The sequence below is a fragment of the Dromiciops gliroides genome, chromosome 1, assembly GCF_019393635.1.
Source record: "Dromiciops gliroides isolate mDroGli1 chromosome 1, mDroGli1.pri, whole genome shotgun sequence".
In the NCBI taxonomy this organism is placed as follows: domain Eukaryota; kingdom Metazoa; phylum Chordata; class Mammalia; order Microbiotheria; family Microbiotheriidae; genus Dromiciops; species Dromiciops gliroides.
In genome coordinates, this window is record NC_057861.1 from 230,760,868 (window position 1) to 230,778,295 (window position 17,428).

Here is a 17,428-nt window from a genome sequence, read left to right on the forward strand (position 1 = left end):
TGGTTCAATGTGCATTCATATTCCACAGTTCTTTTTTCTGGATGTGGAGAGCATTTTCCATCATGAGTCCTTTAGAATTGTCTTGGATCATTGTATTGCTGAGAGGAACTAAGTCTGTCAAAGCTGATCATCATATAATGTTGCTGTTACTCTGTACAATGTTCTCCTGGTTCTTCTCACTTCACTCAGCATCAGTCCACTTAAGTCTTTCCAGGTTTTTCTGAAATCTGCCTGCTCATCATTACTTATGGTACAATAGTTTTCCATCACATTCATATCCCACAACTTGTCCAGCCATTCCCCGGTTGATGGGCATCCCCTATGTTTCCAATTCTTTGCCACCACAAAGAGAGCTGCTTGTGTTATTTAAATTTAAACTCCTCAGATTGGAGGAAAACAAGAGGAAAAGAATTAATAATTTATTTCCCATTAAAACATAGACTTTATTGCAGAACTCTAACTTATAAAAATGTGCAAATATAATTGGACTTCATGTACAGTAATTGAAGAACCCCCAACTCTTCAGGAAAAATATTCATTCATCTGACAGAAGGCTGATACAATTCTCATCCAATTGTTCTCTTTAAAACACCAAAAACAAACCAAAAAAATACCTGGCATAGTCGTCTGTCATAAAATCTCCAGCTTTATCAGAGAGGTTAATAATTTCTTGTCCACATTCCCTCTCTTCCTAAAACAAAAGGACACACATGTAAACATCAGTATTACTCAGTCTTCAAGTGAAACCTTTTTCCATAAACACCTTTCTCCTTTATCCCCTGAAAAGAGCTAAAAATTGGGGCAGCTAGGTGGCGCAGTGGATAAAGCATCAGCCCTGGATTCAGGAGGACCTGAATTCAAATTCAGCCTCAGACATTTGACACTTACTAGCTGTGTGACCTTGGGCAAATCACTTAACCCTGCACAAAAAAAGAAAAAGAAAAAAAAGAGGGAGCTAAAAATTCTAGTCTTTATTTGTCCTGTCAATGGTGTAGGCAAGACTTCCTTTCATTTTTATCTCACATTTTCTCAGGCAGGGCTCCCTACTTCTAACAACAAACCACTGACCTTCTGGAATCCAGGTAATTATATTAGGGAAGACCTTAAGGCAATTTGTTCTCCTCAAGCTCTGTGGCTTCATCAGCGTTTCCTTCATCCTTTGGATGCCTTTCTTCTTAGCCTTTTAAACTTTGCATCCCTCTAGATCTCTGCCTTAGTTTTGGTACATTTCACATTATCTTTGGGCATTGACTGTTCTTTATTGGTATTAATCTTGATCTGCAGATTCAATATGCACAGGCCAGAGGTCTTTAATGATGCTCTCAGATGGTTACACAGATTGAAAACAGCTCTTTTGACCCACTCGGTTATTAAAAGTTATGAGCCAAGTTATTTAAAGACTATTTAGATTGGTTAATCTCTGTAATAGGAATGATACTATTTGTGGACTCAGTGTTCTATAAGATTCCTTTGATATTTGATCCTAATTAGAATCATAAACTTTTAGAGCTCAAAAAAAAAGACTCTTCAGGATCTTTTCTGATCCACAGTTTTTCATTTTGTAGAAAAAGATGTTGAAAGACTTCTCCTTGGTCATAGAGGTAGTTAGTGACAGGGCCAGGCCTAGAGCGCAGATCTCTTGACCTGGTCCAGTGCTTTTTATATTACCCAATCTAATGGACTTTGGGGGGGGGGCGGGGCAATGAGGGTTAAGTGACTTGCCCAGGGTCACACAGCTAGTTAGTGTCAAGTGTCTGAAGCCAAATTTGAACTCAGGTCTTCCTAAGTACAGGGCCAGTGCTTTATCCACAGTGCCACCTAGCTGCCCTTATATTACCTAATCAATGTATCATGGAGCTTGCCCTGAGATGGAGTGCAACATGATGCTGGCTAATGGCTATAATGAGGAAGAACAGTTAGCAGATTGATTATTGGTGCTTTCAGCTATACTTCTATTCTTTTTTTTTTCTTTTTTTTTTTCAGGGCAATGAGGGTTAAGTGACTTAACGAGGGTCACACAGCTAGTGTCAAGTGTCTGAGGTCAGATTTGAACTCAGGTCCTCCTGAATCCAGGGCCCATGCTCTATCCACTGCACCACCTAGCTGTCCCCTATACTTCTATTCTTAAGGATGTTTTCTTCATTAGACCCTTCTACTTGCATCATAGGCATGAGGACATAATTATAACTGGAATCAAATAATCATAGAGTCTTAGAATTGGAAGGAGCCTTGGATATAATCTAGTCAAATACTCTATTTGAGGTCCAGTGCACATTGACCCCAAATGCAAGTTTAGGATCTGAAGAGATTGAATCAGTAAGGCAGCTACAAAAAACAAAACAAAACAAAACAGAGCAAAGAAGCACTGCTATATAAAATACACTCAGCAAGAACATACATTGACAAGTACAACTCTCCAGACCTCCTCCCAAAAGGACATACCACACCCAAATTGTTAACTGCTTGTGTGGGAGGTCCAAAGAGCTACATTTTCTTCTCAATATCAGTTACATATGATTTATATTCAGTTTATTCTCATTCTAGGACTCAGTGTTTAAGGGTTACATGTACTTTATTTTATTTTATTTTTGGAGGCAGTTGGGGTTAAATGACTTGCCTAGGGTCACTCAGCTAATAAGTGTCTGAGACTGCATTTAAACTCAAGTCCTCTTGACTTCAGAGTTAGTTTTCTATCCACTGCATAACTTAGCTGCCTCTAAATATGTACATTAAATCAGTAATGCCATGAAACTTGGTCAACCCCTTTAGGGCAGAAAGCACAGACAAAATAAGTAAAGGGTAAGATACCTTCTCATTTCGCAGAGGAAAACACTGAGGCCCAAAGGAGGGGGAAGTAATTTGACCCAAATTGTTTAATTGGGCAGAGCTGGGACTGGAACTCAAGTGTTTTAACCTCAAGTCCAGTACTCTTTTTATTATGCCATATTTCTATGAATTTGCAACAAATAATTATGTAAGGGATATTGATCAGGGGAATCCCTGATGAACTTGATTTCCCTAATGAACTTGTTAAAAGTGACCCTTTGTTTGAAGGGAACTCAGTGGCATCCAGTGCTTAGCACAGTGCCTGGCACATAGTAGGTATGTAATAAATATTGATTGACTGATCAACACCTCTTTATGGAATGTGAGTACTAGGGTTATACAAATTTTGCTTCAGAGATTAGGGCTGATTACTTGTGTTAAGGGCAGGTAGGTAGTTCAGTTGATAGGGCACCGGGCCTGGAGTCAGGGAGAGCTGAGTTCAAATCCAACCTCAGATACTATCTGTGTGACTCTAGGCAAGTCACTTTACCCTGTTTGCCTTGGTTCCTCATCTGTAAAATGAGCTGGAGAAGGAAATGGCAAACCACTCCGGTATCTTTGCCAAGAAAACCCCGAATGAGGTCACAGAGTTAGAAACAAGTGAACAACAACACTTACATTAAGCTGACTGAGAATGAGTAACCCCACCCTATGATCTATAAAAGCAATCTGGTTGGTCTCACTCAGTAGGGACTTCCTCTGTATTCTTCTGTTGTGACTTCTGGAGTGGAGCAAGTAAGGGCAAGGCATTTCTTTCTTTCTCTTCCCAATCAGCTGATGGTGACATATCACGAAAGTACACAGCCTGAGAACAGATACTCAGAGTGGGCTTTTCCAATTTAGTAAAGGGTTATAACTTGAGCACTGAGAATTTTCTTACCAAAGCACAAGATAGAAGCTGATATGGGTGTGCCCACTCAGTCCAAGAAAGAACTTGAAACTCTGGGATTGTCTGATGGATAATCCTCAATTTGAAAGTTCTCAAGTTTAGTGGTTCAGTCACCAGACCTTCCAGAAATCGAAGACTTCCTGATCCAGTGTGCTCCTGGGAGGAAGAAGAGACCACATGCTCTGTACACAGAATCCTACTTAGAAAAAGAACCAGTGAATTACTCGGATATCGTAGGTCCAACAGAAATAGGAAGGCTTCTTCAGAGGCCTCCAAAGTACCTATTACTATGTAGGTATCTAAGCCATAGGGTGACCTATGACTCTGAAAGGGATGTGAATGAACCTGAAGAGGGATTTCACTGGATATTACAACTCTAACTTTAGTTGCTTGGGATGGAGGTAGGAGCTGATGGGTTATTTGCTTTTTGCCTTTTTTATATCCCCATCACTTAGCACAGTTCCTGGTACATAGTAGGCACTTAATAAGTGCTAGTTGACTAACACTGTTTGTGGCTTCCAATAGATACTATTTTTTATAGTATATATTTTTTTCTTTATTTTTCTTTTTTTTTGGGGGCTGTGGCAATGAGGGTTAAGTGACTTGCCCAGGGTCACACAGCTAGTAAGTGTCAAGTGTCTGAGACCATATTTGAACTCAGGTCCTCCCGAATCCAGGGCCAGTGCTTTATCCACTGTACCACCTAGCTGCCCTCTATAGTATATATATTTTATAGATACTAATTTTGCATTTTCTATGGGATAAAATCTGTTCTGTATTCAATAGATATATTGTGCCTTGAGTGCTTATATGAGAGTTGGGGACTCCTTAAGATCACATTTGGGGATATCAACATATAAGGTTTTTTTCTTAAGTATATAAGAAAATTTTCCTGGAGGAACTCTGGGTGGAAACAATGAGCCAAAAAGAAAAGATAACTCTCTGGGATCAGCCCCCAGGATTGAACCCAGTTTATGTGAGCTCAGAGCTTTGAAGCAGGGGAAGAGCTGAGTCGTGGCTTATACATGTGTCTTAAGGAAGCTCTTATACAAATAAATATTTGACTTAGAGAATCAAAGTATAATTGTTGCTCCTTCATATTAGTTAGTATGACACTCATTAATTCAAAAAATTTGTTGAGCACCAAATGCATACAATTTCAGTTCATCAAGAATATTTTTCAAATACTTTTAAATCCAAGCACCAAGCTAGATGCTAATGTTGATATAAAGAAATAATGGGGTTACAAAATACAGGACATACCCTACTTCTACCCCATCACTACCACCACCACCCATGCACACAATGTTTCAGTAACTCTTGTTAACCCTTCATAAGCAAATTCTCCTGATAAGTTGTTGGGAGGGGGGGTTGTTTTATTTTGTTTTAAGAAGTATTCTTTTGGAATGCAATATATTTGCACCAAATCAAATGATTTGATTGAAACCAGGTTCCAATTCTGGCTCTCCTACTTACTATCTGTGTGACCTGGGGCAAACACTTTGTTACTCAGTCTTAGTTTCCTTATTTGTAAAATGAAGAGATTGGACTAGATCGGAGGTTCATAAACTGGGCTCTGTAAATCTTTTTAAAAATATATTTTGATAATTATATTTCAATCGAATTTATTTCTTTGGTAATGTTTTGTGTTTTATTTTATGTATTTGAAAACATTTTTCTGAGAAAGGCTTCACCAGACTTCCAAAGGGGTCTTTGAAACCAAAGGATAAAGTTAAACTCTAACGCTGAGGATTTCTAAGTTCTCCTCCAAATTTAAATCATATGGTGTGCCTATAGAGGATATAAGTCCTTAGCCTCATGAAGCTTATCAGTTAGTCAAGAAGATGAGAGAAGCATAAAAGAAAAGAAAACATGACTTCAGATAATATATTCCAAATAAGTAGTACAGAGAGTAAGTGCTTCAAGAGGTTCAAGACATGAAAGATAACTTCCATCTGGGGAATCTGGGAAAGGATGCTTAGAATGGGTGTGTTTGAACTGGGCCTTGAAAGATAAGGAGGATATAGGTAAAGAGAACAAAGGACAGCATTCCAAGGAATACAAGAAGGTTATTATGGCTATAGGAGAGTTGAGGACAAACCTTGAGGAAGATATATGACACCAGAAAGGAAGCGAAGGCTAACTCCCACAGCAGCTTCAACAGACAGGTTAGTGGCAGGTAAAGTATTCATTTTAGGTATAGGGGTCTCCTTTTCTTCAGGACTACACATTCTACAGCCCTCACTTCTTATTTCAAGTCAGAAGGAAGAATACCACGAAGCTGCCTTTACCTACAGGTCTTAGGCTAACTAGGTTTGAGAATTGGCTCTTGCCCTCATAGGAAGTATATAAAGACTCCTTGGATGAGGCTGAGCAATGATGCCTCAGTTATCAAGGTCCTCTTTTGTGCTTACTGCGTGCTCATTCTGAGCTAGGTTCTATGAAAAATACAAAGAAGTCGAGCTTTTGATCACTACCCAAAAGACACAATTCAGTTGATGTTTACATTTACATCTGCAATAAGTGGCCTGTCATTTTGGTTGAAGAAAGGAAGAGGGAAAAGCAGAGAATAGTAAAGCAGTAAAATGCATTGTGCTCCTAAATAAAGCCAATTATAGGGACAGGAGCAGACCTGCTAGGTATGACAGATCTTATGTAGTACAAAGTCTGGCAAAGTGGGCTCTTATAAAGAGCTTCCTATGGCCCAACCCATTTGTTTTTCAACCCCTAGAAAACTATCTTTGCCCCAGCACGGTGGATTTGGAGTCAGATGATCCCAGGTTTGAGTCTCAATGCTCTACTAACTAGCTTTGTGAACTTAGGCAGGCAATTTAACCTCTCCTCAGTTTCCTGACCTATGAAATATGCATAATAATCATTGAATTATCTAAACTACATTGTGAGGAAAACACTTGATAAATGAGTTATTATTAAGGCACTGTACAAAGCTTCCTTTGACCTCTATTATCTAGTATTTTCTGGTTCAAAACAATTTGGATGGAGGAGGATTGTTTTCTGGGTTGGAGCAATCAGCCAGAGTTCTCAGAGCCATTCCCCAAACATTCCTTTTATCAGAATCAACAACGTGTCATTCCTTCTTCTCTAGATCTCAGGTCAGTGTCTTTGTAGGTGGGTCATGGGGATGTTAAGAAAGTTAAGACATTTGCCCCTAAAAATAGAAGGATTATAGTATATGGTAGAAAGGGACTTGACTAGGTCCAAGAAGACATGAATTGTAAACTTGGCTCCATGACTCAATAAGAGTATCCATGGCCTAATCCCTTAGTCTCTTTTCAGCCCCAGTTTCCTCACCTATAAAGTCCAAGGAAATAATGTGTGGCCTGTCTATACAAGCAGTTACTTTGAAGATCAGCTGAAACAATGGGTGTGAAAGCAATCTGTACATACAAATCATTATGCAGCTATGGAGTGTTACTAAAAATAAATTTGTCCAAACAATTCTGAATAGCAAATATTATATTGTAACTATTCTTGGAAAGAACCCTAGAGGTCATCTAGTCCAACTCCTTTATTTTAAAATTTTTTATTTAATTTTATTTTTCAGTTAATAAATGTTTGTTTTCTTTTCTTCCTCTACCCTACTCCCATTGGCAAAAAGATAATCTCTTTTTTTGCTGGGCAATGGGGGGGTTAAGTGACTTGCCCAGGGTCACACAGCTAGTAAGTCAAGTGTCTGAGGCCGGATTTGAACTCAGGTATTCCTGAATCCAAGGCCGGTTCTTTATCCACTGCACCACCTAGCTGCCCCCAAAAGATAATCTCTTAACAAATATGCATAGTCAAATAAAACAAATTTCTTCATTGTCCATGTCCACAAGTTTATATTTCCTTATGCATCAGGAACCTATTGCCTATGGGTAGCATATTTCATCACTGGTCCTCTGGATTCATGATTGGCCTTTGCTTTGATTAGAGTTCTTAAGACTTTCAATATGTATTATATAAATTATACTGGTTCTTCTGACTTCACATAGAATCCATTTGTACACACCTTCCCCGGTTTCTCTTAACCCATCCCTTTCATTAGTCTTATTGCACAATAATTTTCCTTTATGTTCATATGTTATAATTTGTTTAGCCACTTCTCAATTGATGGACAGCCCCTGCCCCCTCAATTTCCAGTTCTTTGTCATTATAAAGAGAACTACTACAAATATTTTTGAACATGGAGTCCTTTTCCTCTTTCTTTGCTTTCTTTAGGATATAGGTCTAGTAATGGTACAGCAAGGTCAAATGATATGCGCAGTTCAATGACTTTTGGAACCTCATTTCAAATCACTTTCCAGAATGGCTGTATTCATTCACAGCTCTCTTAACTATTTTCCCACAGATCCTCCAACATCTGTCATTTCCCCGCTTTGGTTTTGATCTTTGCCATGTTTATGGCCAACATCTTCATCTTACAGAGGAGGAAACTGAGGTCCAGAGAAGTTAAATAACTTGTTCGAGGTCAACTCATTTAAGGTCGGGGTCAGAAAGGTGGTGTAAGTGGCATGACCAGGAGTCAAGCCCCAATTCTCTGCCTCCAAAACCCACACCTGTTCCATTGTACCAGAATGCCTCACCGAGGTGTGCTTTGGGAACAAGGGTCTACCATAGTGATTAAAAACAGGAGCATTTAGGGGGCAGCTAGGTGGTGCAGTGGATGAAGCACTGGCCTTGGATTCAGGAGGACTTGAGTTCAAATGCAGCCTCAGACACTTGGCACTTAACTCACTGTGTGACCCTGGGCAAGTCACTTAACCCTCATTGCCCTGCAAAAACAAAACAAAACAAAACAAAAAACCCGGAGCATTTGTATTCTCTATCATACAGCTAGGATTAGTTATATTGTTACCTCCAGTAGGAGAACTAGAATAAGGTTTTGCTTCTGAAAATACCCCCTCAACTAAACAGTCTTTCTCTGTTTTCCTAAGCTTCCGCAGGTTCACTCGGTCTAACAGCGTGACAGCAGCAGTACAGGCTGATCTAGACTTCCATGAGAACATGGAAAACTCTCTGGAATCCATAGAGGACAATACCTGCCCAGGACCAATGTCCAGGCAGTTTTCCCGGGATGCCAGCACCTCCACAGTGAGCATTCAGGGATCAGGAAACCACTACCATGCCTGTGCCGCAGATGATGACTTTGACACAGATTTTGATCCTTCCATTTTGCCTCCACCGGATCCTTGGATTGACTCTATCACTGAAGATCCCCTGGAGGCTGTTCAGAGGTCAGTGTGTCACCGAGATGGGCACTGGTTTCTGAAGCTTCTTCAGGCTGAGAGAGACCGGATGGAAGGTTGGTGCCAGCAGATGGAGAGAGAAGAACGGGAAAATAACTTGCCCGAAGACAGTAAGTAGTGATCAAAATAATTAATGAGTGTTTGCACATCCATTAGGGTGTTTGTTTGATTTTTTTAAAATCTTGTCCCTTTAACTGGCAGATAATCTGCAAATTCTTCTCAATTTTACACTCTGGAATGATAACATGTGGAAGATCAAGCTGAGAACACAGACTGTATAGACTTGTGTCCATGGTGAAAATATTACTGGGCAGATAGAAAACTTTTCTCAAATCTAAATCTGCGACATTTACTGATCTAGTGCCTGAAGCCTATGATGAAGGAAGCCAGATGTTTCAGTAATGGGACTTTTTAGCTACAGGTGTTTCTACAGATCATTAATGTTCCAAACAACCAGTGACAATTTGGGGGGGCTTCCAGGTGTACCTAATCTTGCCTTTTTACTTCAACTGATAGAAACTCCTTGAGTAAATCAATCAATCAATAAATCATTCAATCAACATTTATTAAGCACTTATTATGTGGCAGGCACTGTACTTGGCACTGAGAATAGAAATACAATGAATGAAATGATCCTTACTCCCAAGGAGTCTACATTCTGAGTGGGGAGATAGTAAGGATATACATGATATATGTATGTACAAATATGAACACACGAAATAAATATACAGAGAGTAAAGACAAATAAATACAATGTAGTTAAATGACTCTCCTGAATGATCCCTTTGGGGAAAGGCCAGCCAGCCAAAATTAGCAAAATAACTATATAAGTTTTATTTTGTTTGCTAAAAACTAAATTGTATGTATGTATATATATATGTGTGTATACACATACATACATGCATTACACATGTGTGTATAAATATATGTGTGTACATGTGCATGTGTGTGTATATGTGTGCGTGTGCATATACACACATGTATATTTCAAATGAAGGTCCTCTTCTCCCTCCCACTTACCACCTCCATTAAGAAAGCAATATGCGGGGCAGCTAGGTGGCGCAGTGGATAAAGCAACAGCCCTGGATTCAGGACTACCTGAGTTCAAATCCGGTCTCAGACACTTGACACTTACTAGCTGTGTGACCCTGGGCAAGTCACTTAACCTTCATTGCCCTGCAAAAAATAAATTAAAAAATTAAATTAAATTAAATTAATAAAAACAAGCCCCTATCACAAATTTTCATATTACATATGTATGTATGTGTATATGTGTGTGTATGCATGCATGTATGCATGCAAGCAAAACAAATTCCCACATTAGCTATGTTCAGAGAAAAGTCTCAGTCTGCACTGTGAATCTATCACCTCTCTATCAGGAAGGGGATAGTGAGTAACCTGTTATAGAATAACTTTTACAGAAACATAGTTTTATTACTTTCAAGTTATATAGGATGTATAGAATTTAGTTAACAAAGGACTGACTAGCCCCAATTTTGGGGACTTCTGCTTTAATGAATACAGGTACTTGGATAGAACACTGGCCCTGGATTCAGGAGGACCTGAGTTTAGATCCGGTCTCAGACACTTGACACTTACTAGCTGTGTGACCCTGGACAAGTCATTTAACCTCAATTGCCAATAAATAACTAAATACAGGTACCATAATTTAAATATCACTTATTTGTAGAGAAGTGGGTGCTTTTAAAGAAAGTGAGGGAATACAAAAAGTCTCATACCTAAAATAAACTTTCCCCTAAAAACTTTTTGTTTTACATTATTAATTTGCTTAACAAATATTTCTTCAAAGATAGTACAAAGGTAAACTTTAGCTCAGCTCTTATGGGAATTAACACAAATTCTAAGTTAATGAGGTCTGATTAATAAAGTTTCGCTATTTTTATCAAATTTGTAGCTAGGTCTTTGAACAGCAAAAATGATTATTTATATTCAGAAATGTCAGTAGAAAAGTAATGGAAAGGATTAAAAACCTACCTAATACCATGGCAGGGGTTCTCAACCTTTTTCTATTCCCATACCTCTTGGTTTAGAGGAAACCTTCCCATACCCCCTAGTCAATATGATAGGAAAGAAATCCTAGTGTTTATCATGTGTATGCAAATAAGAAATAAACTAAAGGGATTGATTTTTCATAAAGAAAACTTTATTTGGCACACATTTTTAATATCACGAGGTTGTTAAATATTTACCAAAACATAGTCATATAAACAGAGACCCTTGATTCTTGTCAACCAACAGTTTTATTCTCAGTATAGTTTTGAAGATAATACCCACATATCATGATCAGCTTCATTTATTTCTTGCTTTAGATTTGGTTGAGAACAGGACTGAGGATTCAGATTCACAGAGATAAATTAAAGCCTTATAAGCATATTTAATAAGAATGGAATATGCTTTGCCAAGAGTACATCAACAATTTTGTAACTTTTTTGTTGTTGTTGTTGTTTGTTTGGGTTTTTTTGTGGGGCAGTGGGGGTTAAGTGACTTGCCCAGGGTCACACAGCTAGTAAGTGTCAAGTGTCTGCGGCCAGATTTGAACTCAGGTACTCCTGAATCCAGGGCCGGTGCTTTATGCACTGCGCCACCTAGCCGCCTCCAATTTTGTAACTTTACTGGATAGAAATCAATTTGGTGTTTCGGTTTATCATGAAGATCTTTCCCTGGGTTGTTGCAGATCTTCAAGAGATTTCATATTCAAATCTCATTCATTTAGTTTTGATTCATAGAAGTTATTTCTTTAACTGCTTCTTTCAAATTTTTTATATCTACTGTAATACTTCCTCCCATTCCTACTCTCCTCCCCTCTACAATACAAAATTTTTTCCACTAACGCTACTATTTTGGGAATATTTCGTTAGATAATAAAGGTATGTACCAAATATTCCCTGTGTTCTCATGACCAGCTTCTTGTAGTCATCGGGAACCCTGACATCATAGGACTCTTCCTATAATGGACATTTTGGGGTTTGTTTTTGTTTTGGTTTGGTTTGGTTTGGTTTTTGGTTGGGCAATGAGGGTTAAGTGACTTGCCCAAGGTCACACAGCTAGTAAGTGTCAAGTGTCTGAGGCTGGATTTGAATTCAGGTCCTCCTGACTCCAGGGCCAGTGCTCTATTCACTGTGTCACCTAGCTGCCCCCAAGGCAAAGGACATTTTGTAAAGTTGCTGTCTAAACCTAATTTCAGATCCTACTATGCATTATTTGAGTACTCAAATGGATAGTGTTTCTTCAATTTACTCTTTTTGGGGCAAAAGGAAATTGTCAAGTAGCAGTGATTTTCCATGCCAACTTCCTTCCTCCCTACAGTGATTTTCCTCCAATTTAAAATAGCCTATGGAAAATAATGGCTTAAGGTCCCAAACGTTCCTTATTATATTCCATGTCTACACATAGGGCTTCCTCTATGCTTAGCTTTTTGTTATTTCAGCTATATGGAAGCCTTCTTGCTGCTGACCAGCTCATTTAGTGCACTCCTGGGATGGTTAAGATATTCACAAATGGAACAGAATAAATCTGCAATTCCATTCACCAACTGAGGATCAGAAAGACGTCATTAGGAAGGAAACTAATTGCTTCATGTTCTCCTTTCTCCTTTCTAGGAATAATCATCATTTGCTAAATTATTAGCCGGCAGAATGCCTAAGTAAGAGTCTGTTGTCTTTTGTGTTGTGTTCCTCAAAGCCAGTGTGCCTGTTTTCCCATGGAAGATGGCAGACTATCAGGCTGGCTGAATTTCTAAAAGAATTCAGTGAATTGGACCTAGAGTTATTTCCACCCTCCACCTCCACCCTCCAGCCCCCCCTTAGGCCTGGTTGTCTTAGAGCCATTCATTTTCTTCTAGTATCTGTTTATCTTTTTGACAACAGAAATATCTGTGTCTTGGCCCTGTTTTTATAAAGCTACAATGAATATGTGGCAGATAAATAGGCCATAGATAGAGTGCCAGGCCTTGAGTCAGGAAGACTCATCTTCCTGAGTTCAAATCTGACCTCAGACACTTACTTGCTGTGTGATTGAGCAAGTCAGTTCACCCTGTTTATCTCAGTTTCCTCACCTGTAAAATGAGCTGGAAAAGGAAAAACAAACCACTTTTTGCCAAGAAAATCCCAAATGGGGTTATGAAGAGTCAGATATGCCTAAAATGACTAAACAACAACAAAAAATTGAATATCATTTTAGGGCATAAGGCTATTTTTAAAAAAATACCAGAAATTATAGTTAACATGCCTTAATGTTAATGACTATATTGACATACTTTGTTAATAAGAAAGATTAAAGTTGTTTCAGAAAACCAGTTCCCTAGCCTAAATATCAAGTAATAATATTATTGTGAAACATATGGCTAATATCATTAAAATTACACACCAAAATCGCCTTTTGATGAATTCAATGATGATGTGTGACATAGAAAAGAAAACTGGACAAGAGACCTGAATTCTAGTCCCAGGTCTTCCACTGGCTGATTCATGACCATGAACAAGTTATCTAACCTCTTTGTGCTTTAAGTTTTTCATCCGTAAACTGAAAAAGTTTATTCAATGATCTCTAAAGTTCCTTCCAACCTAAAAATACCATGATTTAAGCACCAAGGGATAATACAGATTCTGTTGTGGTGGTGGAATTTTGATATATCTAGCATTGTTTGAAGTAAGTGGATCATCCTTTGGGGGTTTTGAAGTATTTTTGTTATTCAGATTTTTTGCTGTGGTGGTAATTCATATAATGGGAATAAAAATACACTGTACTTCATACTCAAAGTTGATGCTACTTACCACCCCCACTCCCCACCTCCCAGCCTTTAAGAAGACATGTATTGATGTGTTTTTTTCTAGAAACCATGATGAATTTACACTGATCTACCCATATTCTCTATTTTCTATAACACTACAAACTTCTCCCTCTTTTATCTCCACCCACCCCCAACAATGGCAGATATTTAGAATCTCCAAATAGATGAAGCTAAGGATTCAATCAGTGGCTCCAGTTCAAAACTGGTTCACATATAGAGTAAGCCTAAATCTATAAGATATGCCATTGGCCTTTTAACCACAATTTTCTAATTAACTGACATAATCAGCCTTAAATGTTTGGTACACTTAAAAAAAAACAACTTCTCTAATTCAGACTAGGTGAAGGAAGGATTTCTTAATTACAGGGTTTTTTTAAGTGATATTTAATTTTTTTAAAATTAATTAATTAATTAATTAGTTTGTTTGTTTATTTATTTATTTTAGTGAGGCGATTGGGGTTGAGTGATGTGCCCAGGGTCACACAGCTAGTAAATGTTAAGTGTCTGAGGCCGAATTTGAACTCAGGTACTCCTGACTCCAGGGCCGGTGCTCTATCCACTGCGCCACCTAGCTGCCCCGATATTTAATTTTAAAACTAAAATCTTTAAATTTAAATTAATATTTTAATTCTAGCTACATAGTATAGTATAGTGAGTGGATAGAGAGTGATATATAGTGGATAGAGAGGTGTCTTGTATAGTATAGTAGATATAGTATAGTGTATAGTCTTATATGGTATAGCAGTATAGTATAGTGGACAGAGAGCTATCTTGGAGCCTAAGAAGTAAATTCAAGTGGCCCCCTGATACATCCTGGCTACCTCAGGAAGCCTGACAAGTCACTTCACCTTCTCAGTGGTCCCAAGCAATACTACAAATTGTAGAGCAGATGTATACCTGCATTGGGAGAAGGGATTGCCTTGTTCTGGAGTTTCCTATACTAAGGAAATCAGAGGGCAAGAAAAAGAAAAAATTCAAAGTACTTGCTAACTCAGTATTTACAGGTGAAGGTATATCTGTAAGGTCTGCTTTAAGGAAGTGGCAAAATTCATTTGTAAATAGCATATCTCAACAAATGATACAAAGGGCTGACATCCCTAAAAGCAGTTTGTTCCACAATTGTTTTTTCCCCAATTTGTTTATCATGCACTTTCTTCATAAATTAACTAGTGGCTGTTTCAAAAGTGACATGGTGCAATGGAAAGGACATTAGATTTCCTGATAAATGACCATGTTCAAATCCCAGCTTAGCTATCCCACAACATCTTTAAATCATGTCTAGTGGAAAAATTGCAGGATTTTGGAGGGAACTTGACCCTATTATTTATACATGAGCAAGTTACTTCACTCTCTGGGCCTTAGTTTCCTCATTTGTAAAATAAGGGGTTTAGACTAGATGAGTTTTTGCAACTCACCTAACCCTTCAGTTTCCTCATCCTTAAAAAAATCAGTGTGATTCAATGGTTTCTAAGATCCCTTCCCCAGATCTTTGTGGTATGGTCTTATAAGCCAACAATTACAGCTTTTAAGGGTTGCTGGTGATAGGACTTCACTGGAAGTACCTAAACAGAAACTAGATGAACACCATGCCATTGACCATTCCTTCATTGGATGGGAGATTAGATTAGATGACCTTAAGGTCCTTTACAACAAAAAATTTTTCTTTTTATTATGAACTTGATAGTCAACCATAAACATAAACATATCCATATAACAAGAACAGAAAAAGTGGGTTGCATAAAAAAATGTGAATCTACCATATCCGTTGTATATTTTAAGTATACATCAGTTTTAACATGGTAGTACTAACACTGCCCTTCTTTTTTGTGTCCCTTTCTGACCATCCTTCTGTTCTCTGTGTATTTTTTGTTTTTTTGTGGGGCAACGAGGGTTAAGGGACTTGCCCAAGGTCACACAGCTAGTAAGTGTCAAGTGTCTCAGGCCAGATTTGAACTCAGGTCCTCCTGAATCCAGGGCCTGTGCTTTATCCACTGTGCCACCTAGCTGCCCCCTCTCTGTGTATTTTTATGTGTTTCACTGATTCCCTAATCTTTCTTCTTGGGTCTATTTATTTAGTTAGCTAGTCACTTATTTATTTGTTTGTTTGTTCATTTATTTATTTCCATCACTATCCCTTCATATCCTCCATAGCACTCTTCACTCTCCCTAATAAAAGGTTTCTTTTGTAACAAAGTACAGTTAAGCAAAACACATTTCTGTTGTATTGGTCATGTCTTAAAATGTATCTTCCAACTCTTAAGATTCTACAGTTTTAGGAAATAGGGAAAAAAGGAAGCTCAGATCAAGTAAACAATAACCGAATGTTTAGAATCTAAATTAATAAGCTTTTATTTTAAAGCTGATCCTTCGTAGAGATGCATTCTAGAATAGGAAAATCCCCAGTATTGTATTATAGAGTACTGCTAATTAAAAGTTAGAAAAAGGAAAGGGGGGAGAGTTTTCTAAAACTTTTCCTATTTTTTGAGGGGTGGTGGTGGTTTGGAACAGACAAATCTGAACTGAGAGCCTAAGACTTTCTTTCTTTATTTTTTTTGGTGAGGCAATTGGGGTTAAGTGACTTGCCCAGGGTCACACAGCTAGTAAGTGTCAAGTGTCTGAGGCCAGATTTGAACTCAGGTCCTCCTGACTCCAGGGCAGGTGCTCTATCCACCTTGCCACCTAGCTGCCCCAACTTTCAATCTTCCAAACCAGTTTTGATGTAATCTGGAGGCAATATGGTAGGTATGGTGGAAAAACTGGGGCAATGGAAGGATTTGAAGAGAGAGGACCTGACTCTGCTACCTACCATATGTCTCAGTCTTGGGCAAGTCACTCCATTCTCTAAGCCTTAGTTTCTTCATGTGTAAAATGAGGGGGTCGGAACAAATGATCTCTGAGACCCTTTGGAGCTCTAAATCAATGATCCTATGGTATTTTAAGTCAGGTATTGGCAAACTACTCTTGGAGTTTTCAGTGAAACATGGCCATCACCAAGGCTCTGGATAAAATTGAAAAGATGTTTCTGTTGTCTTCTCATCTCTTTGAATTTCTCTCCCACTTTCCCCATACTTTTCCCATGGCTCCCAGATACCCAGCACCCTCATGCTGCCCTCTAGCTGTCCAAAGCCCCCATCTCAGTTAGGGATACAATCCTGCTCCAAGAGTCCCCCACCTTCTTCCTATCCCTATCAAAAATCCCATTCCCTGAGTGCTACTGACTTCAGTCAAGTATTAATCTGTAGTAATTCACACTAATCCATGCAGCTAGGTGCTAGTGGAATAGTGGTTAGAGCTGGGGGCTAGAAGTCAGGAAAACCTGAGTTCAAATCTGGCCTCAGATACTAACTAGCTGTGGGACCCTGGGCAAGTCACTTAATCCTATTTATCTCAGTTTCCTAACCTATAAAATGAGCTAGGAAAGGAAATGGCAAAATACTCCAGCATCTTTGCCAAGAAAATCCCAAAAGAGGCCACAAAGAGTCAGACATGACTGAACAACAATAACAATTCACACTAAGATATGGAAAGGACTTTACCCTTTCTAGGGGATCATTTGAATTTTAAAAGGCTTTAATAACCCAAATTAACCTCTAACCAGTACAAATGAAACTGTGGGGAATATATATTTCCTTGGGGATGGAGATGGGAGAAATA

At 38.5% G+C, this 17,428-nt stretch overlaps 1 protein-coding gene across 11 annotated transcripts in view; it reads left to right on the top strand.

Moving 5' to 3' along the window:
• DLGAP1 (DLG associated protein 1) overlaps positions 1-17,428 on the top strand; it is a 1,198,325-nt gene that overhangs the window by 1,145,085 nt on the left and 35,812 nt on the right. For all 11 annotated transcript variants that reach the window (XM_043967216.1, XM_043967207.1, XM_043967191.1 and 8 more), the window contains one exon: positions 8,653-9,074. In XM_043967216.1, the coding sequence (XP_043823151.1) occupies positions 8,653-9,074 (422 nt within the window). The remainder of the gene's footprint in view (positions 1-8,652; positions 9,075-17,428) is intronic.